Raw genomic sequence first — 23,174 nt, forward strand, 5'->3', positions numbered from 1 at the left:
AGAGTGATTCTGTACTCCAGGAGATATTTGGAGACGTCTAAACCATTTCTGGTTGTCACACTGGGGGTGTTACTGGTATCTAGTGGGTAAAAGCCAGGGATGCTCCAAACATTCTACAATGCACAGGACGGCCCCACCACAAGCCCCACCCTGCAGAGGACGGCCCCACCCCAAGCCCCCACTATGCACAGGACAGCCCCGCCACAAGCCCCATCATGCACAGGATGGTCCCATTACAAGTCCCCGCTATGCACAGATGGGCCCCACTATGCACAGGACGGCCCTACCATAAGCCCCCACTATGCACAGGACAGCCCCACCACAAGCCCCATCATGCACAGGATGGTCCCATTACAAGTCCCCGCTATGCACAGATGGGCCCCACTATGCACAGGACGGCCCTACCATAAGCCCCCACTATGCACAGGACAGCCCCACCAGAGAACCATCCAGGTCAGAATGCCAGAAGTTTGGAGGCTAAGAAGCCCTGACTATCAGACTAGAAACAATTACCAACTGTTAACATTTGCTACCTTGTTGTCACCTGGATTCCATCTTTTAATAAAATGCCAGAGTCATGTTTTCATGTTCATTTTAACAGGTACTGAGGTACCTGCTACCTGCAAGTTTAGCTTAAAGCCAAGGGAACGTGAGGGAGTTCATGGGAGCAAGTCGTAAGATGCCCTTGGACACTGACTTCGCAGCCACTTCTCGTGGGTTCACCTCAGGGCTGGAATCTCTGCATGGAAAGTGGGTCACAGCAGTGTTATCCTCTTCTCAGACCCCTAGATCTGGGCTCCTGAAAACTGGACTTCCCAAGTTGGGAAAATTAGTTACAAAAAACGAATTTGGTTTTGGGCCATGACCCCGACTGGGGATGCCTGCAGACTCCCTCCACAGAATTACTCTCTGGCTGCTGCCATTGCTACTCAGAGGGAGGAATTCTGACAGTAAATCCACACGTAAATCACATTTAAATTTCTGAAACATAACACAGGGGAGACCACCTCAAAGGTTCCCAGACTTCTGCTGAAATCCATGAGGGACAGTGAAGGGCCAAGCAGACTGTGGGGTTTTTAAAAATCACCAAAGAAAACACCCAACAGGAGTGAAAATTATTTAAAGTGACCAGAACAGTTTCATTTCTTCTAGGTGTGCTACACTTACTTGAGATACTGCTGATACTCGTCAGTATTTTTCCCATGAACCACAGGAATGTTGACCAACTCCAGCGCAATCAGCAATAAAATCAGGAGAAGCACAGGAGACAGGAGCTTAATACTACAAACAGATGAGATACATGAAAATTTCTTCAAGGAAATATTCTTCAACTTCACAAGGAAGAATTTCGCCTAACTTGCCGTTTTCAGGAGTCCTGAAGTATAAACTGCTCCAGAGAACGCTCTGCAGCCCTGGCCCCCGGCTGTACCCAGAAGCCCCAGGAGAAGCCCGGCCACCGGGCCAGGCCCTGCCTCCCTGGCGTCCCTCTCAGGGTACCAGCACCTTCGTCTGATTCTGAGCCAGGGGCCTGCCTTCCCGCTGCTGTCACTGCCTCTCAGGATGGCGGTGACATTACCAGCGGAATTGCAGTCCTTTCACTGTGCCTCCTGGTCTACATGTCCGCGTCTTCCCTACAATCTGACAGTCAGTAAAGGACTCTCACAAGAAGAGCGATACAAACAGCCTAACGTGAAATGTGTTGTCTCCGGGACTCAAAGAAATTCCAATTAAAGTAAGCTATAGCTTTCCCATGGAACTGTTAGAGAGCTTTTTAAAATATCCTGTTTGGGGAAGGACGTAACGTGGCAGCCATATCTCAGAAACTACTGTTACGAGTGTAAACTAGGTGTAACCTTTCGGAAGTAACCCAGGAATTAAAACCTTTATACATACTACTCGACTCAAAGTGCTAGGCAATTGTCCAAAATTGTAACGTCTTAAGGACAAAGCATATCCTAAAACCAACGCTATACGAGGAAACCACACGGCTGGTGCTGGCATACCCAGTTCATCTCCTAGTGTAGGCGAGATCCAGACATTTGTTTGGGTCTGTAGAACCCGGAGTCCCACGTGCCAAAATTACAAACAGTATTTTAAAATAACAGGTGCCATCACTTTCTCTAAAACTAAGTATTTCTCTGAAGGTAAGCCTCGGCACCACAGCCAGAATCCCTGCCCCCACCTTCGAGCTCCTCGCACCTCCAGGACATGCGCACAAAGTTCTGCCTCTGCCGGGAGCGCAGCGTCTTCTCCGCCCATTGCTGGCGTCTCCGCACCCAGGAGGCCACGACCTGGTGGGACACATGGGTGCAGCACCTGACGATGTTTTGAAGCACAGTGAGAACTTCCAGAACGGCTCTGGGACAGAACAATGTTGGGACGCGGATGCCACAGAGTTCGCGGAGCGGCCGGGGCCACCTGCGGGTCAGAGCATGACTCCAGTGGGCCTTCCTGTCACCGCCACGTGGACCTACTGGTCTATAAAGTCTGGCTGGCAGCGGCCGGACTTTATAGCCGGGAACTGCGGGGACACATGGCGGGGTTCACCCATGCAGGCTTAATCATGATGAACTGCCATGGGCACTCGACATGTTCACGAAGGCTCCCGGGGCTTACCAAAGAGTCCCTCTTGGGGAACAATAAGAGGGACTCTGGTAAAGTTTCAAACCGAAAATAGCTGAGCCTGCCATCCCCATTCGCGTCAGCAGTGTTTTAACGATGTTCAGGATGTCCTGAAACTTACTTCTCAATGGGAAGGTTGGCCAAGTCAGTAAACACACAGTGATTCTCCGGTACGTGGTGATACAGCTCATAAGTGATTTTTATAATCAAAGAGTTGCAGGCATTTATTTCTGAACTACCTTCTATTCTGAAAAATAGAAAATATTTAAATATATATGACAATAGTTAAGACTACAAAATAATATTTATGTTCATGGTTCACTGAGCAAAGCATTTAACCTGCAACTTAGTTTCCCCCAAAATAAAATGCCGAGGCCACCATCAGAGGCAGTGGTGAAAACAGATGATACGATATGCTAAAAGCTAGGCACTGTTGACAAAGACCAGTGCCATCCCCCGCACCAGGTCTGCTGCATGAACGCACAACTTGGAATTTCTCTCTCTCCCCTGATTCTCTCCTGCGCGTCAGACCCCTACTTCCAATTGTTGCTGAAACTTCTGGATGTTCTCGGCCTCCGCCAGCAACCCCACCCGCAACCAAGCCCTGAGCTGGGTGATCGCCTGTGCTCTTCACCTCCGTCCCCACTCCATTGCTCACCACGGCCCAGCGATCCCAACTTGGCATTTCCTCTTCCAGTGGCCTTGGAAGACCCCCCCGCCTGGGAGCCCCCAGGAGCCACTGCTCACTCACAACCATGAGGTCTGCACCCGGCATGGAGCTCACCTGGCCTCTTCGGCTTCTCTCAGCAAAGGCAGCAGAGGCCAAGCCCTGATACTCTCCTCACAGCTCAGCACCTGAGAGGAAAAGGTCTAACTGCCTTTAAAGATCTCACAATGAGGTTCCAGTAAATATGCATTTAAATTGTTACAGATGTTGTAATCACTGCTAAAAAATGTGTCTCTGAAGGTGTTACAGATCATACACTTGAGAACTAGGTGGTGGCATTAGCTATTCGTTACAATCAGGTAAGGGGGGGGGGGCTGGAGAAACTTCTGGGGTAAGTGGGTAGTTCCTGTCCACGTGGCTGTAAAGCACATCTGTAAATTCTTCCGATGCCCCTCCCATTGGAAGCTAGGACCATGTCCCTCCCCTAAATTGGGACTGGCTTTAGTGGGTGTCCTGTCACCAAGAGAGCAGAGGAAGTGAGGCTGCTGGGTGACTTCTGAAGCCAGGTCAGAAAGGGCAGTGCCTTCCCCTAGTTCTCAGGCCACGCGCCCTGGGTGACGCTGCCTCAGGCCTCGGCCAGCAGTCCCAGCTAGTACCCAGTACCAGCTTCTGACCTTCTCGAGGGGACACCAGCCCAGCAGAGCCTGTCCCAAATTTCCCACCCACGAAAGTGTAAGCAAAGTCAGTGGCTGTTGTCAACACCAACAGTTATAACCAGAGCATGGCCTGAAAGAGGACAGACTGCAGGACTGTCTGCTAAATAAAAAGTGAGCAACTATCAGACGGTAGGGGTAGGGCAGGGGTGGAGGCCACCAGAGAAGGCGATGAGCCAGAATGCCGACTGTTGGGAAAGAAAGGGCATCCATGCAGCAGCAGAGCCAGGCTTGGGGCAAAGCCTGCTTCCGAAACAACTCTTCCTTCCAGAACCTTCCTCCTTTGAAACTGTGCTCGCTCCCTCCTGCCGCCCCTTGCAGTTTCTCGGAACTTGGGTGCCCAGCAGGCAGGTTCTGGTGTTTTCCCTTCCAGTGACTTCTGTCCTTGCAAAGCTCAGAACCACACAGGCCCAGCTGGTGTGCTGGGCATGGTTAATGGGGCCAGACGTGGAGCTGTGCACTGTGGCCCTAGAACAACCTGACTCGCGCACTCAGCTTGAATCCTTCTCCCAAAAAGCACTCGACTCCAGCACCTCCAGGATTTTCTTTTCCGTGCTGAAAACCCCTTCTAAGTGACGTCACTTTTCTTATGCGATCACCAGACTTGGTCTTTCAAGGCACCGTTTTCCTCAGTTACCTTCGCAACCGGCCTATGTTCTGACTCTCCAGGTGGCAGGCTCCCTGATGAATTTCTAAGTCAGTGACTATCGTGATCGTCTGTCCCTGTCCGAAGGAATGACCCCTCGCACCACCTTCGTATCCTACAATATGCTGAATAAAGTACCTCAGCTAATTTCCAAATTGGAACTTCCTGGCAGGAATGCTTACAAGTCTGCTTGTTCAATTTATAAGTTAACAAAAGCTGTCAAAAGGAAAGTTGACATTTTTCATCAGTGACAAGAACTGTGACTAGTCCTGGGTCAATGAAGATGATAATAATAACCTGCTATGGCACTTTCCAACAGTCACTGTTTTGTACTAAAAATACCCGACACAGCACACACACACAGCACCATTTTTCAACTGCTGGTCCAGAACCTGGGGCTTGGAAAGACGAGCAAGTTGGCCAAGGCCGGCCGCGCCCCTGAGCCGCCGTCATGCGGGGCCGCGCCCGAGTGGCACACTATGGTTAGAAAGCCAGGTCTGCCAACACTGAAGGCTGCCTTGACCAGGCTGGCCTGGAGCCCTCGGGCATCTGTGCACACAGGATACACATGGCCCCATCCCGAACGGCCTGGACGCAGCTTACCTGTTTTCTCAGCAGAGACATGGGGTGGAAGCGAGCACTGTAGCCTTCTGCGAGATGCACCAGTGACTGTATGGCTGCTTTTTCCTAGTTTAGAAAAAAGACAGTAAATTACTGCCACTTTGGTTAGGCTTCTGATTTTCTCCTGTTGAATTTTAAGTCACACAGCAGTCCCGATTTCTCATCACCCCCTTCACATAACTGTATTCAGCTACGACCAATCAAAACTCTTCTTCAAAGTTGGTTTGAGATAATATTCAAATCATAACCAATAAAGTCATTTTAAATGAAGCCATAACAATGAAAAAAAGGCCACATCCACTCTCTTCCACAATGGAACAAAATTCGAAATAAATAAGAAGAAAACGATTCTGAACAATTGGAAAATTATTTAAGAGAGTCACCTAAAAGCTAAAACAGTAGAAATTTAAACATTAAAATCAATATGACTGAAACAGAATGACGTAGCTCTAAACACATAATTGCTAAATATATAAATATGGAGAAAAAGAATAAAAATATCATTATTTAATTATACTGATGTAACTGTGTAACTGGGAAATCCAAGTCAGCTGACTAAAAATTATTAGAAACAAAGTCAGTGAGTTGACAGCTTTCAACAGCTTTCCTACATACATGTGATCAGTAACTACCCAGAATTCTCAGTAGCACAAAATGAATAATTAAAACAGCGAGACGTGGACTGAAGAAGAAATGCATGTAACCTCCCACTCACTCCGATTCCTAAGGAGCCCTATGGTGCAGCAGGGAGGGTCTTGGGCCACATACATAAAATGGACAAAAATGCAGCCTCGGGCTCCACATTCAGGTTGGGGCAGCTGAGTCCCAGGCGGTGAAGGTCAGTGATGACTGGGAACTTGGGGCCTGAGCGCCCCAGAGGGGCTCTGCGAGGACGTGACACCACAGGAGGCTCCTCGCGGGGAGGAAACGGGAGAGGCCCACTCTGCCTGCTGTGTTGAGAGTGAAGCCCCACGGGAGACCTGTCAGAGCTGGTGACATACCAGGGCAAAGGCTCTGGGGGTTGCCCAGGTAGAGGCATGGCAGTGATGGGGAGACACAGATTTGGGGCATATTTTTACAGAAGAGGACTGAATGAAGGTGGACTGTGGAAGAGTGAAGAGAGGATGGCGGCCTCTGGGCCTCCGCAGCCTCCTGGAAAGAAGGCACTGTCCTCAGGCGGGAGGCCTAGGAAATGAGGACCGGGTTAGGGAGTGACAGTCGGTGATGTAAAAAATGCCACTGTTCCCCGATTCATCCATCAGGAGCGCATTCCTGTACATCTTAAACTGAGGACTTTCAATTTCTACATTAATTTTTCTATGTTGTTTGAACTTTTAAACAACTTTATCAATAACTGTTACAGATGTATATATATCCTGAAAAAAGATTAACATGTCAATAACAAATATTCTAGCTTAAATTATTTACTTTAATAAAAAAATTAATTTATTGACAAGTGCAAATATTGCACCCACCAATTTAAAAGACATCTGTAAAAATGTCCACTGTATTTACTTAATCCTGTTTAATACTCTTTGGTTTGCAACTTCCTGTGGATGTTAAAAACAAAGGCAAATGTGTTTTTAAGAAGTAGGCTAAATTATTTTAGGTTAGTGTGGGGACAGAGTCCCAGAGAGCAGTTTCCAGGCTCTAGGCCTCACGTGGAAAGGTGCTGGATCGGGTAGTGGATGGCCGTCAGCTGTCACCGGTTAGCCATTAGCCACTGATATAACTGCCGTGGCTACGCTAACACGGGGAATTGCAGTTAGCAAGTGAGGTTGGTTGGCAGAGAAGCGGAAGGTAGGCTGCGGATCGTGTGGTTCCTGCTTCCTGTGTTTCCAACCCAGCCGCCAGTGAAAATATATGGTGTGACTCCCCTACCTATGGCTCCGTGGGTGTTCCTTTTTGGCCTCACCATGTCCTGCGTTCTTGGGCGGGGAGCGGAACTAGAGATCCCGCATGACACCCCACATAATAATTAGATTAAGTACTACTGAGTTACTTGTTACAGAGAATACATGCATACATGTAATCAAGTCACAATTATTTGTTCTGATGGAGGCATACTGTAACTCAGATAAATTAACCAAAAGATGATTAAGAGTTAAGCACATTTAAAAATGAATGCTATTCTTTCACACAGCTGAATGACAGTGTTCTCACTAATTGTCTCCTTTCCTACACCTGACCTTGAACACTGACGCTAGCTCTTCCTCAACGAATCGCAGCAAAAGTACAGTGGAAAACGCAAGCAGCTGGTCTGTTATTCCTTTTGGAAATTCAGATAAGTTGATTTCCCCATGGCTTAAATGATCTCTTACACGAGGACCCTGCTGATGGTTCAGGAAATCCCAGAGAAACTCCTTTCAGAAAATAAACACAGAAAAATTTCGTTAGTCTTCTCAGCAGAGGAAGGAAAGTGCCAAGATCCAGGCCTGACACTTTCAAGAAGCACCATGATCATTTACAGACCAGGGAGGTGAGCCTCACAGAGACAGGTGCAAGGTCACACAGCCTCAAAGAACCAAGCTGACATTCTCCCGGGAACCTCTGTTCTCTCTAACCGCACCCCACTGCCTCAGGCAGGGCTCTCCAGGGAACCCCTGTTCTAACTGCACCCCACAGCCTGAGGCCAGACTGATGAGAGGACAGAGGAGTGTGCATCTAAGCTCCACGATGGCTGTGTGGAGGGTCCATGCTCAGTGAAACACCGCCATGTGCCCACATCTGGGAGCTAAGTCCCATGGCTGTCAAAGCAGCCCCACCGTGCTCCTGTGTGAACACAGCTCCTCGTCCTGTCTCCTCGTGCCCTTCTTGCACCTTTGCAGCTGATTACCACAGCTGCTTCTCCTAATGGCACCAGCCCACGGCGTCTCCCGCAGGGTGGAGGGAAAAGGGCCAGCAAACCGCAATGCACGGAAGAGTCACGGATCCAAGATGGAGGAGAGTATTAGACAAACCAGGTCATCATCCCACTTTCCTGATAGCAGAAATGGACACCCACCCCGCATACGGAATCTGACTAAGTCACAAAACAGGAATTAGAATCTCGGTCTGCCAACTCCCAGTTAGAAAAAATAAAAGTAAAACTTGTATCTATAGCCCAAAGTAGTCGTGGTAATATCTTCACAAAACACGCAAAGAGAAAATAGCTCTCAACGATTCATAATTCTCTTTTCATCCAACACTCAATCTTCCCAAGTCTCATTTGACTGTTGTTGCAGTTCCCACAGCAAATACAGCCCTTTCTACCAGCATGACGCAGGTAACCAACACACTCAAATGCTGTTTGGGAAGAGGCCTCAGAAAAAAGACATCTGAGGAACTAACGACACCCAGAGGCCGAGCAGGCAGAGCTCAGCAGACGCTGCTGTGGAGACGGTGAGCTTGACACGCGAGTGGCTCAGAGCTCTGTCTGCGCATTTCACAGGCCACCATTCATCCCACTTGGGAGAAGAGCTGATCACATCCCTAAATACAAGACTCTGAGGCTGGAAAAGACCTATTTTACCATTGCAGGCTCTCCAAGGAAAAGAGGAAGCTGGTTGATTTCACCATCATTCAAGTGCTTCGCCAGTATCTGAAACACCAAAAATAAGCAAGCTGATTAACTGGGACACAGACATATGCGCGTGCGCACACACACCAAAGGACGCAGTACCTTTGGTATGACACGGTAAACAAGCCCCAAGCCACCTGAATGAAAAAGCAGCAACCCCAACCCCCAGTTCAGGAAAACTTTTTTAACCTGTATGCCTTTATGTATCTTCGTAATTGTGTGGTGTGTGTGTGTGTGTTTACGTACAGTTATGTGTATGTATGTGTTTACGTGTGTGCGCATGTGAGTATATGTGTGTACGTGTATGTACACGTTTACGTGTGCTTGTATATTTGTGTGTGTTTATACGTGCACATGTGTGTATTGTATAAGAATCCACCAGTCACTTAATGACTCACTCCCTAACTCACACCAAGGACTGTGGACCCCACTACCCCCTCGTCCTCTAGGCCTGATCCCATACAGATAACTGCCTCTATACTTTGCATATGATCAAAGAGATTGTCAAGGGTCATTTTGACTAGTCCAGATTTTCACCTTCAGAATTCCACCCCGAAAATATGCCAAGCAAAGGCATCAGTGTACACTATGTGCTCATAACACGAGCTGATGTGTTTCGTGTGCAAAAAAGGGTGTTAACCTTAAAATTAACATGTCAGCCTCTAAATTGTCACAATACACAATGTTGTCCCTCCTGCCATTTCTGACTTTGGCATCTCTGTGACTTAGAAGCTCAGTTAATAATACTGGGTCTCATTTAGCCTGAAACCCACATTTAATTCTATAATAAGGGTTTTTTGGTTTACAGGACTATCAACATTTTCCTGTAAGCATGTGATTTATGGCTGATCTTTAATTTTGCATTTTAATTTGCACTTTAAAAGAATACAATATTTTGTTTCAAGAGACTTTATAAGTTTACTTACTTCATTGAAGGTGGTATAGAGAGCTGTTGACTTCAGAAAAGGAAAGAAAAGAAATAATTAAAGCAAAATACAAGTAGAGTGACATTATTCAAAGCAGGAAAAATTCCTAGCACATGGCAACAGATATGAAGCCTTCTTTTGAAAACAATCTCCATGTCGCACAGCGCTGGGAAGAACGCAGGACACACGTCACGAAGGTGTGGAAATGGCTGCATGTCAGCACCGCTCTCACACATGAGTGCTCCCAGAGCTCGGTCACCACCACCAACAGTTCTGCCGATGGCTGGTATTCCCGTGCAAGCGCCAACAAGCAAACATCCTGCCCGACAAACTGCCGCTGTCCCCCACCCACGTCTTGGTGTGGTGGGCACCGTTGGAGACAGGCTCTGGGGCCAGAACACCTCGGCACTCTCATCCCAACATCAGTACTCCCTAGGAGGCAACCCAGCACCTCCATCCGCACACACAGGTCTGCTGGCAACTGGGCATGACCAACGACCTCGCCAAAGGCCGCGGGGGGGGGGGGGGGTCAGTAAGATTTTACACACGATGTGGGGAAACCGCATTTGTGGGGGCCAGCTCACAATGCTTATTAATGCACTTTCCACTCAGCACTTGTTACTACGCAGCTGACTCAAGTATCTGCAGCTCCCTAACCCGAATTGCCGACCCTAGAATTTTCCGAGCTCTGTTCTGACTATCCCACTACTGCTAAACATCCCAGCACTTCTGCAGAGGCTGATTTTCCATTTATCGCCACAAACTACATGCACTGCCCTCTGCCTGGTTTCATGGAAGAGGGAGAAACGCCTTCTCTCGCACACCTAACACATACGCTTCTCACCTTCTTACCGTCCATTCCCCCGAGACCTCATACCCATAACAGGCATTCAGTGAAAACAGCATCCGCATAGCACTTTATAGTTTTATAAAGTATTTTCACAGTATGTATTACCTTACTAATAAACTAATGCTGAGCTCATTCTAGATAAAAGCCTAGGCTAAAACCTAAGATATTCCTTGATAAATTATACCCTCCGTCGAAAGTCACGCTATTTATTTGTGCAGTCAAATGACGATAGCCAATTTATTTATATTGCATAATGACGCAGCAAATGGCCCTGCTGCCATGACGTCACTTCCAAGTACACTCGCGTGACCGTGGTGACAAGGGTTCTAGCTCTTTCTGCTGGAAGACTGGTGCTTCACTTCACACCACTGACTGGGCAAAGCCTATATGAAGGGTGCTGGGCGTGGGCACCAGCAAACACGAATGTGAGTATCACATTCTCAAGCAGCCCGCACCAGAGACCTGTCCGAAAATGTGTGTGTAGCAGAGAACTGCGTCCAGGTTCCACAGGAGATGCAGAGAACAGCCACCGGGAATTTGAGCAGACGAGGCTGAGGGAGGTCAAGGCCATGCCTGCAGTGGTTGGGCAGGGAGAGTGGGCAAATGAGGAAAGACACCCACGTCAGGACCTGGCGAGGAGCCTGAGTTACATGGAGAAAGCAGACAGGAAACACGTGGGACAAAGGATGGGCTGGTACTTGGAACCGAGTGGAAAGGGAAGCCCTGAGGTCCTTGCGTGCCCCCACAGACAGTAGGGTCCTTGTGTGGAAGGCTCCAGGACACCACCAAAGGTGGTCAAGCAGAGGAGACCACAGAAGACACAGGGACATTTACTATCTGCAGGAGCCAGGTGGGGCCTCAGCCTGGAATAGAAGGGGCACCAGGTAAATCGGGGGCAGAGCTGAGGGGCAGCAGTGCAGACGGCGAGACGTGGAGGAGCCCAGACAAAGCACAGGCTGCTGCTCCAGTTCGGGGCCAGAGGGCACGAGGAGACGTGGACAGGGAGGCCTGGGGGGAGAGCAAAACATCTTCTTCAAAATAAAGCAAACTGGGACACTGGGGAAATGCACAGGAAGATGCCAGCTATGTCCCTCAGGAGAGGGAACACGAGCGTGAGACACACGATTGTGAGTCCTGGGCGCTCACTCGCTGGGAACGACTTGCCGAGCCACTTCCGCAGCACAGCAGCCTGCGACCTGGCGGGCTTCCCTTTCCACTCGGTTCCAAGTGCCTCCTAACTGCTGCTCCCACACAGGGGACAGCCCTATGGCTGGGACTGTGTGAGCTCCCCCGAGGAGCAGGTGTAGAGAGGACAGGGCTGAGAACAGAACTCAGGGGCGCCACGGGAAGTGGGGAGACGTGAGGGGCCAGGCCAGGCCTGGCACGTGCTGCTGTCCAACCTAGGAGACACGGCCCCTTCCTTACCCGTGACCTCCGAGGGCTACCTGGGCACGTGGCCCCCCAGAAACATCCCCCAGCCCCCCCCACAGCTGGCTGTGCTAAGTGTTACGAGGGGGCATGCTGCAGAGCCCGGCCCACTGTGGGGTCCCAGCGGCGCGCCAGTGATTACGGCCACAGACGGAAAGGGAGTGCTTGCTACCTTCATGCCATCACTAAGTTTAGAAGCCGGCTTGGAAATGCTGCAGGATGACCAAAAACAATCATAAGTAAGATAAACATAAATGCTATAAAATCACTATACTAAACAGTCAAGAGCTTCCGAGGAAAGCTCTTTGCTAAAAAGTTCATTTAATGGTAAACAAAAGTAAGACAGTAAGAAGTTGTAATTAGGCACAGCAGACTGTCGCCTCAGCAACAACCACAGTCACACCCATCACTGGAGCACATGTACCTCAGCCGTCAGAAGTCTTTGGGGACACTTGTTAATGGTGGCAAACAGGTGCCTCAGTCCAGTCTCTAGCTGCATCAGTAACAACATGGCACAGTCGGCAAACCTGCGAAATTGAAGGGAAATAAGCAAAAGTGCTCGCTGGAAAGTAAGCAGTGGCGCCAGCCCGGTGTCACGGTGCTATGTTCCTTCCCTGACCACTGGAGCACGAAGCAAGGAGCGGACACTGCACTCGCTAAGATGCGACACAATACAGGATCTAAGCCTCATTAGACTAGTGATTTTAAACCTATTTCCCAGTGTTTTAATATTTGATGAGACATTTTTAGTCCCTCAGTAGGATAAAATGTCATCAAAGTCTGCCTAGTTTGTTTCATCACTTCTAAAACATACTCAAACACCAGGATTTCAGGGGGTTCTCAAGGTCCCCAAATGCATGTAGCAGGAGAATGTAACTGGGAAGGAATTAAGCCGTCTAGGTGCACATGCCCTACCCCCCGGGGACTAAAAGGCCGAACCTTACTTCCTGTTCCGAACCTTACTTCCGTGATTCTCTGACACTGGACACAATATTTCACTCACAGTAAGAACACAAAAAATTTTTTAAAGTTGATCCTAAAAAAATAATAGTCTTTAGCAACTGTGCCAAAAGGATGATATGGGATATTTAACACACAATTGCAAGAGCCTGCTTAGAGGTCCCGCGGGGGCCTTCAGGTTTGTCCCCACCCGAGTCGGCCCAGTCCTGTTCACCAGACAGCAGCAGCACGCAGGCCTGGAAAGTGGGGACTTCAGGAAGGGCTGGCCTCCACACTTTAAGAGCCACCTTGCAATGTCCTGTCCGTTACCTGTGTGACTTGAACCTGATTAATGCGACTTCCCAATACGGCAACATGGTTCCTAAAATAAAAGTGGATTTCTTCATCACTTCCTCCAGTACTCCAAGTACCTCCTGAGTAACTTCTGCAAAAGAGCAAGAATTTGAAGCACAGTCACACTAACCAACTGAAAAGACGTGCACACACGTAAGGGGTGCTGCCGACGAGCGACTCTTTGTGTAGGAACCGCAGCCCTGGGCAGTGCCTGCGGCTAGTAAGGAAGACCACCTGAGTCAGAGCCAGCGGTGCAGGTGACCGCAGGTGCCCTTGGGGAAAAGCGGGCGTGAACACTGCATCTTTTTCATGATTATTAACAGCTTTGAGTAGAGGCGCTCTGGGTTGACAAGTTGACCACACTGACCAAGAACATGGATTTTAAGAAGACACAGCAACCGAGAGTGAGCCCTAAGGTCAACAGTGGGCTTGGGTGATGATGATGTGTCACAGCAGGTTCAGCCTTGGTAACAAATGTCCCACCTGGTGGGGCTGTTGACAATGGGGAGACGCTACATGTGTGAGGCAGGGGGTGAGTGGGAAAGCTCTGACCTGCCTCTCAATTTTGTTACAAGCTTAAGACTGCTCTAAGAAAGTCTTAAATACCTTCTGGTAGTCACCAGACTACCAAAAGGGTCCATGCTGCCAAAAGGTGGACTTGGGGCAAGGCCGTCTATGCTCTGTCCTCCACAACTCACAGTGGCAAATACAGACCAGGCACCCCAACTGCCGATGTGGAAAAGGAACGAGCGTGGAACAAACATAAGCTTTCATTGCTCTTTCAAAGCTCTGTGTTCCCCCACTCTCAGAATTGGGTGAATGGCTTTGTCATGGAAAGAAAAGAAGATACGAGACCGTTACACTATTGGCACTTTTGGCACAATGACTGTGAGCACGACGGCACAGAGTAAAAGCAGAAGGGAGGGCCCACTATGAATGGTCCTGGGCCACTGTGCGTCACCACATCCGCAGGATAAACCAACTCGCTCACGAATGTGATTCCTGGAGCACGACCCCCAAGGATTCCCCATACCTGGAGGCACGGGCAAGACAGAAGGTTCTGCGCGGCAGTTACGAGGTTCTTCACGTAACTTGCACAGGTGTCTCGCCACTAGAGAGGGGCTATTCCATCTAAAGAGCTCAAGTCTGGACGCTCCTTAAGGTCTCTGTAAGTACGTTTGCAGAGCTGCATGCGGGGTAAAGGTGACGTGTGGCACTTGCCTGGGAAAACGGCCCCATCCTCCAAGTCTGGAAGAGCGATGAGCGGTCGAGGTGCCCAGGTGAGCTCGCTTTGCTGAAGGTAACTTTTTAGTAGTTGCCCCATTCCTGCCGTCAACACCACCATCGTTGAACAGTACCTAGTGGAAAATGCCGCAGAGCTCTGTTAGAAAACAAACTCACTCATCCCTAGAAAAGCTTTACTTTCAACAGAAAAAGCTTAAAATCAAGGAAGCAAAACACCATTACATCGCAGGAACCCCCGCCCCAGCTGTAGGAATGAAGCACTGCCTCGCTGAATGGGGGGCACAGACCACTTCAGGGGCTTCCCCCAACCAGAAGCCGCGCCATCACCACCCGCTTCTGGTTTAACCTCTGAACTGCCTCTGGGGTGCAAGTCAGGGAAATCATCACCCGTCACCTCCAGTTACTCTGCTACTAACATTCAGTTTTATCATCAAAATCCTGTCCCCAAACTCTCTCATCTTTCTCAAGATACCTGTTTCCTTGCTGTGAAATTAAAGGGGAAACAAACTCTGGAGCACATCCAAAAAGAACTTACATGGGTGGGATTTCGTGCGGGGCCGCGAAGCCGTGCCACAGGACGTTGCGCAGGTTGAGGCCACACGGAGAGCCGATGAAGACTCTTAGCACGTTCATCTACTCAGGGGACGGGCAGCAGAGTGTGGACAGTCCATAACAACAGGACGACAGACAAGACAAGTCACACAGGGATGGTGTACTCTTTCTTCCTTAGAAGTGACAGAACCAGCAGTGGCTGGTTTGCTTCAGTCATCATCGTTATAATGACAATAGTGATAATAACCATAAAAACGACCAAGTAGGAGAAGTAGTAGTAATAACAATAAGCAACCAACATTTACTGACGCTTAGCACGTATTTGGTGCATGTGCCTCCTGGTCAACCTCAGAACAGCCTGTGTGGAGGCACTGCTGTGCGCCCCATGCAGAGAAGAGCATGCGGGGTGCTTTCACACTGTGCATCCAAGGTGCCTAACGTCTGGGTGAAATCAGACAGGAAGCGCAGAGCATGGAAAGGCAGTGCGCGGCGCGGGCCCTGCTCACACACACAGGGCAGTGCGGAGTCCCGGCCGGCTGCCCCAACTCCAAGTCCCTCCATCTGTAAAGTGCAGACACAGCCATCACAGGCGTCCATGAGTCTGCGGGTGACCTCTGGTATGCAGCGCGCACGTTAGAAGAGATTCAGAAAAGATGGAAGATATTCAGACTCAGAACTGAACAGCACGCCACTTGAGAAGGAACAGCTGAGCCCACAGAGACTCAGAGGAAGGCAGGCTGTCTTCAAGCACCTGAACCAGAGGCTGAGAACCACACAACAGCCCTTTGCCCTCCCCTGAGAAGGCGGGGCGAGGCCAGGGGCAGCGTCACACAGACATCCCACCTGGTCCCAGAGCAACCAGGCAACAATTCATGCTGCTGTAGGTCTTCTCGCTCACGGTGATTTTAATACTAATACTTTACTGTTAGTGACTGATCATTACAGGATTTCATGCTATTTCCTATTAATTTACTATTAAATCTTAATTAATGTACCATCTGGGCAATCAGAAACACATGTGCCTGTGAACTAGTAAAATCACCTAGGGGTAAAAGTGGCTGCAAGTAGGCAAAAGGCTGAGAGTACACAGCAGACAAATATCAGGTCAAAACAACAGACTCTGTTTAAGAAGTCAGCGTGAAAATAAAAAACAAAGCGGTCAGTGTGACAGCAAGACACACTTTGTCTTCATTCCATACTCGACAGACAGGAAACAATGTTTAAAACGACAAGGAATAAGGAAGCACCATGAAGACGGAGAGGAGACTTTCTGTCCACAGACAGTGTGCTGAGCCTGTAACACACTCCACGATTATCGGAAACGCCGTTGGCCCAGCAGCGCCCTTTCCGTGACAGTTCATGGCTTTCTGCTTCACCTTGACCCTGCCCCTTGCAGTTGCCTAAAGGTTAGTCTTAAACAGTCTTGCTCATATGTCCTCTAGAAGATTTGAAAAAGTACATAGTTCTGCATGTTTTCTAACTGACACCTAAATTATTTTTTCATCATAAATTTGAACAGTTGCAAAGGGCATAATTTCCCACGTTAGAAATACTGTATTTTACAATAAAATTATGTCACTCTTTAAAGAGTTAAAATTTTATTTTAGAATAAGTTAGTATTATAATTATTAATACATAACTAATTAAAGCAATAGACTTCAAATTGTTCATATCACTGACTCCTCAGAGGTTATTATACCAAAGGCTACTCTGGAGGGTGTCATTGTGCCAGAGGTAATTACACCAGAGGTTATCACATCAGAGAGTATCACAACAGAGGCCAAAACACAAGAGGCCATCACAATAGGGGGCCATCGTACCAGAGGCCATCACACCAGAGCCATCACACCAGAGCAATCACACCAGGGGCCATCACACCAGAGGCCATCACACCAGAGGCCATCGCACCAGGGGCCATCGCACCAGAGGCCATCACATCAGAGCCATCACACCACGGCCATCACACCAGGGCCATCACACCAATGGCCATCGTACCAGGGGCCATCACACCAGGGGCCATCCCACCAGAGGCCATCACACCAGAGGCCATCACACCAAGGGCCACCACAAAAGGGGCCATAACACCAGGGGCTATTATACTACATTAAGACTCAGGATAGGAGAGATGTGTGTCTTTTGGTTGGAAGAGTGGCAATTTTGAAATGAGAGGTGGGGAATAAGAATATGCTTGAATTAGACATAATTAATTTTTCCTATTACAGCATTGACTTTTGAGGAACAAAAGTACAGCTAACGTTAACTGTTTTGCGTTGTGCCTACGCTATTAGTGTGGTAAATAAGCTCACCACAGATAGCCCAAAGACTTGAGCAAGCTCCTCAGATGCGAGCAGATCTCTTAGAAGAAAGGGGCATTCTTTTCCAATCAGCAAAAACACCTAAAATTGAAACAGAAATCATGTCACAATTGCATTACAATGAGCCAAGTGAGGTTCAGAAAAAGCATCACCCATAAAGCTATTGTTTGTACAAATGAGGGGAGACAGATACTGAAGACACCAGCATTTTAATTTCATAATCGTTTGAAAGATATTTAAAAATCTGTACCAAATAACTGCATTTTATAGGAAAATGATAATCAAAATCAAGAAATCTAAGGGCGACTCCAGAATAGTTTCACGTCCATTCAGATACCTTAATGGTCCAACAATGAAAGAGTTCTCACACTTACATCACCCAGGGCTCGTTCTAGACATGCTGTCAGCTTCATTAAGCTAAGAGAAACAGCAGGAGACTGAAGACTTTCCAAGGCATCAAATATTTCAGCAAATAACTGCTCAGAATAAGATACAAGTTAGAATTTGTGCTCAATAAGAAGTATTTCACAAAGTAACAATACTATTCATGAAATTCAAACCTCTAAAGATTTTGTCATATTTTAATGACTTTTCTGGTAGAGGTAAACATTTCCTATATAAATATAACAATATATAAAGAATCAAAAAAAATTCAATACCGAAGGTCTTTCAAAGTTCTTTCTTGAAATGTTTATCGAAAGCAGTAAATGTGGCCTGTCAGCTGATAAGTCACATATTTTGACCTAAATCTTATTTCCCATTTTGATTAGTTCTTAAAAATAAACCTAAGGCAGCTCGTCCTGCCAATGCAGAGAGCTATTACAAAGGGGGACACACTGACCTTTCTACTCTAAATTGGGAAATCCAAAGTATTTGAGAATTTGGCTGTTAGAGTTACTGCTCTATTGTGGTCATTCAATGGCCCCAGACTCCCCTCCTCCTTTTAATTCACCCTGAACAAGCCAAGCATCCCTATCTCCAATCTCTGGGTCCCACTGTCTCAGGAATACCCTACTATCTGTCCAGAAGGTCTTCCTTTTTTTTCTGGAAGAGTCCACTTTGCTTCTCTCCTAGGACCAGCACCTGTGTGCCAAGTACGCTACCTCTGCAACCCCCATCCTGATACCGCATCCCAAAATTTCCTTTGTGCCAAGGACGTGCCTCAGCTCAGGCGTTAAGAGACTTTGCCTAAGAGTTCCAAATTTCCCTCACGACCCTCAAGCCTTCTTCACACCTGGAGGACGGCATAAAGGAGACCCCTTTAAAATTGGCAAGTAGAAAGGTCTCTGTGTGCAATGTGCAAAGTCTTTTATTTTTAAGGTTGAACAAAGGCCAAACCTCTGGAGAACTTGTCCACTGGAGCCAAGGCACATACTGAGTTTCAAACTGCCCCTTGGTCAGAGACGACAAATGCAAATGGATGGCCGCACACACAGGGCCCAGCAGCTTCACACTTCCCTGGTAATCCAGAGCCTGGGCTTGAAGGGTAAGAAGACAGGTCAGCACCACAGACGGCTCCACACCATGTAACAAAGTCTGAATCAGCGAGGAAAAAGCGCTCGCATTACCAAATCCCCACAAAGTCAACAACCCAGTTTATACTTCAACTTACACAAAAGATACTCAGATGCTTTGGGAAATAAATTACATAGTGCTTATCTGAGTATAAGAGAAAAATATGCTATTAGTAGAGAGTTTGGAAAATACAGGAAGGCTCACACAAGATAAAAGATATTTTCTTCAATTTCTTTACCTCTATGTAAGTGTATACAAAATCAGGTTCATACTTTATTTTAACCTGATATTTTTACCTCACATTATTAGACTGTGAGATTTCCAAAGACCTTAATTATTTTAGAACATTATTTACAATATGTTTTCACTGAACAATATGTTTGGAGCTGAACACTCACATGTCCTTCTGGACACAGAAGTCTCCTTCCTAGAGCAGGTACTATCATTCATTCCTTGCGTATATTTGGAAATATTTATACACATAGAAGCAAACACAAATATATGCTCCTCATTTTCTCACTTAGCAGATTTCTGTATCAGGAGGATGGCCTCCTCTTTCTTTTTCACCACTGCATATTCCACTCCATGCATTTTTCATAATTTACTGAGCAATCCCCTACTGCTTGACATCTAGCTGTTCCAGTGCCTTTTTCCTCTCTGCTATCACAAACAACACGGTGAGGACAGACCCTGTGCACACACTTTCCTACCTGTAAGTGTACCTGGAATGGGCCTGCTGGGCCAGGGCACATCCGTTTGTCATTTTTATAACTGTCATTAGACTTCTCAACCCAATCCCTGCTACAAAACGTGCAAGAATGGCTGGAAGACACTGAACACAATCGTGTAGTCTGTCACCGGTGGTGTCATGCCCTCGGTTCATGGCTTGTTTTTCAGCCATCTTCCCCACATGGACTGCTGCCTAGAGCTCGAGCCATGTCACCCACAGCCCCATCCACCTTCACTGCCCCGACCCCCACGTCTCACCCCTGCTTTCCTCAGCCCAGCTCTCGTTAACGCTTCTGTGCTTCTCTGGCCTCACTCCCTCTCCCTTTCACACTAATTCCCCTTCTCTCTTGGTTTAGGCTAGGTCTGTGTTATAACACCCTCTGACCAAAAGCAGCAATGGTCAGGGGAACTTGGCAGGTCAAGACATTTTAGTGGAACAGTACTGACAAGATGTTTAGGGCACAGAGTGAGTGCAAACCTGATTGTGTGTAAATCACACAGTCTGTGATAGCCGTCCAGCACACTTCACCATTCTGAGTTACAATACTATTGATGTCACGACCTTCTCTGACTTCAAACCCGAGTTTACATATCATATCATACACGGAAGGAGAAAGACATGTGGTAATAGGATCCTCCAATAATATCTGAAATAGAAAACATAAAAGATACTGTTTAACAAGAGGTAAAAACAGAGAAGTATTAATTATACATTTAACTCACAAGAAAATTCTAAGTACAGAATATACTCAGGTATATCACTGTTAATACACTTTGTGGGTATCATGATTAACACTGTGATTAAATATTAAAGACAATTTATGTAAATGGTTTTCAAATAAATGTTTAAAGATTTAAAATAATTTTCTTAACCATAATATTTGTTAAGATGTAAGATTACAGAAGCTCTGTGTTTTTATGAATAGTTCATTATTCCTTTAGCATTCCTTTACCATCCCAAAGTTATCAAAATAAGCAATTTTTTAATGGGGAGTTGGAAAGCAAAAAATCAAGCATAATGAACTAAAACGGAAAAAGCAGCAAACCACACTGCTTTTCCATGAAAGATTAAATAAAATCCAAATCCCCCTAATTATCCCCACATCACGCTAAGATCATCTTATAAACCTGCGAAGTCATAATCTAGGTCTAAAGCTGATCTAGGGTCTTTCCCTGATGTGTCACGTTAACCCATGTCAGTGCTCTAAAGCTGGCCGATCCCTAAGACCTGGCCAGTCCCTAATTGGGCAGCAGGCCACTTTAAGTTCCCCTCCCCCGCTGCTTGTCAGCCACTCCTCACCAGCCCCAGCAGTTACGGTACTGCCCAAGACACCTGTGTGAAACATTCAGCGGTTCTCTGTGACTCTGCAGACCACACCTTGCTCAGCCAGTCAGGGCACTGGAGAGGGACAGGGCAAGAGGCAGGGGACGAGGGGACTCGCTCCGGCTGCCTGCAGCCAGGTGACTTCCTGTCCACCTTCCGCTCCTTGGAGCACTGCCTCCCACTGCAGCCACTGAATGCAGTCTGCAGTGCTCCCAATACGTGTCAGCCCAGCTTTGCCACCGGCCCCACCAGGGACACACCACCACGTGTCCAGTGCCTGCCTTTCAAAGGCCACATCCAGGTGGCCGGGCAGCACCTCCCCTCCTCAGAGATCGGTTTCAGCTATGACGGACCCTCCTCTAACTGTCTAACTTTTAAAATTCCACCCACTGCCCTTCGTTCCCTCAGTCCTACAGGTTGTGACTGTTTCCTGCAACTACAGATCGCTTTTTATCCTTTCAGACACCTCGTCAACTCTTTAAATTCTTAGTTCAAACACTAGTGTGTTTTGTCTCCTGACTGACACAGAAATGTAATATTCTGAAGGGTCACTTTCAGTCACTTTCACATCAAAAAGGTTTCTGCATTTTGAAAAAGCATTCAAACTCAAGGAAAGACGGTAGTTCCAGAGTGACAGGCGGCAGACAAAACTGGTATTTTTACACAAAAGTCCATGGACTCCACTACTAAAGCGGGCCCTAGACATGGCAACGTAAGTTGTAAGGAATCTTTTTTTAATTGTAGATGCCCTAACAACATAATTGTCCCTCAGCCTCAAGCAAACTGAGACTCTGGAACAGAGACCAGGTCTTGCACAACCGGGACCCCCAGCAGCAGCACAGCCGCTGGCCCACAGTAAGTGAACAGTGAGAGGCAGCGGAGTGACTGGCTCCTCCTGCTCGCAGCTGAAACACAGCTCCGCGGCCTCCGGCTTTGGGGATGACTGTAGCTTGTCCCCGGCCCACAGACACGTAATTCTAGAAGTTGGCTTTAGTTTAGCTTATAAGACCATACTACCCCACTATTAAAAATACATCCAACCTCGTCAACAAATATTAGATGCTGCGTACTTCAATTGTCACTCATGACAATTAAGTACTGCATCCTGTGTGACCGTCACACACACCTGTCTTCGCACTAGAAGCCAGAGACGCCGCATGTGTGCACGCTGTGTGCATGTGTGCTCACCCACGCACACTATTCTGTGGTACTTGGGTGTCCTGCCTAGAGCAGCACGGGGCCGTGCAAACTCTTTTTTGGAGCAGAAAGACTTAAATTTGAATTCATCCTCAGACTCTCTCTCGCCTTGAAAAAGATGCTTATGTCTGAGCCTCAGTTTCCACTGTTAAATTGCAAAATATTATGACCTTCTAGGATTGCGGTCACTGGAGATAACGCCTGAAAAGTATCCAGCACACAGTACCCAGCAGACATTGCTAAAACGGATGCCAGATACTTGGTAATTGTCTGAAAAAGGAAAATAAAATCCTTACTGCAAGGCAACCCGGGAGAATCCGATCTACAGCCAGTCAATGAGGCCCCTGTAATTTAGTTGTTACCAAAACGGCCTAAAAAGGTCGAATGCAAGTTTAATGTGCAAGTGTGAGCTGCAGAGGCGGTTGCCACCCAGGACTGCCATGTCGCCCAGTGTACCACAGACACCGCTTCCTGTAGGGGTCGCAGGCCATTCGGAACCGCCACGCGGAACGCGCACGCCGCCTGCCGGCCCAGGCCCGGGAGCAGCTCCAGGTTCCAACGACCTGGTTTTGCCGGCGCTCGAGCCTGGGCGCCCCGCGCGGTCACCACGCTAACTCGTACACTCTTATCCGCCAACTTCAGCGTGGAACCTGGGGGACTTGGGGAACTGGGCCCCGCGACACCGGAGGCGGGGCTGTTTGCGGGTCGCCCAGGCGCCCACCCGCACGCGGGTCGCAGGCCGGCCCACCAGCCCGCGCCGCTCCTCCGGGGCGGGGGACGCAGCCAGGCCACGCGAGGGCGGCGCACACGGCCGGGGTCCGGGGGGCCCCCTGCGCCCGCCGAGGCCCACCCGCCGGAACCGAGCGCCGGAAGGGGGCGCCCGGGCGGACGCCCCGACCGCTCTACCTCCATGACCGCCGGCTCCCGGCGCCCGCACCGCGGGAGGACGCGCGCCTCGCCCCGCCCCCGCCC

General features: G+C 48.3%; 1 protein-coding gene across 28 annotated transcripts in view; it reads right to left on the reverse strand.

Moving 5' to 3' along the window:
* The window catches only part of ERMARD (ER membrane associated RNA degradation), a 42,471-nt gene extending 19,308 nt beyond the window's left edge, over window positions 1-23,163 (reverse strand). For 7 of the 28 annotated variants that reach the window (XR_016019940.1, XR_002135925.3, XR_016019939.1 and 4 more), the window contains exons 1-17: window positions 22,132-23,097; window positions 20,160-20,328; window positions 18,776-18,915; window positions 17,812-17,913; window positions 17,429-17,518; window positions 15,106-15,203; window positions 14,547-14,683; window positions 13,302-13,416; window positions 12,457-12,559; window positions 9,755-9,784; window positions 8,781-8,849; window positions 7,459-7,632; window positions 5,252-5,335; window positions 3,407-3,492; window positions 2,744-2,869; window positions 2,200-2,418; window positions 1,168-1,281 (exon numbers count right to left, since the gene is read on the reverse strand). Coding sequence is in view for 19 of the 28 variants with exons in the window: in XM_019712629.3 (XP_019568188.3) it covers window positions 1,168-1,281; window positions 2,200-2,418; window positions 2,744-2,869; window positions 3,407-3,492; window positions 5,252-5,335; window positions 7,459-7,632; window positions 8,781-8,849; window positions 9,755-9,784; window positions 12,457-12,559; window positions 13,302-13,416; window positions 14,547-14,683; window positions 15,106-15,203; window positions 17,429-17,518; window positions 17,812-17,913; window positions 18,776-18,915; window positions 20,160-20,328; window positions 22,132-22,164 (1,889 nt within the window). In the remaining 9 variants the exon portion in view is untranslated. The other 21 variants (XR_016019943.1, XR_016019942.1, XR_016019946.1 and 18 more) reach the window with 18 other exon arrangements.
* Window positions 23,164-23,174: the final 11 nt, after the last annotated feature.

Source organism: Rhinolophus sinicus, chromosome 2 (genome assembly GCF_057876585.1).
Source record: "Rhinolophus sinicus isolate RSI-liver-muscle chromosome 2, RSI-T2T, whole genome shotgun sequence".
Lineage (NCBI taxonomy): Eukaryota > Metazoa > Chordata > Mammalia > Chiroptera > Rhinolophidae > Rhinolophus > Rhinolophus sinicus.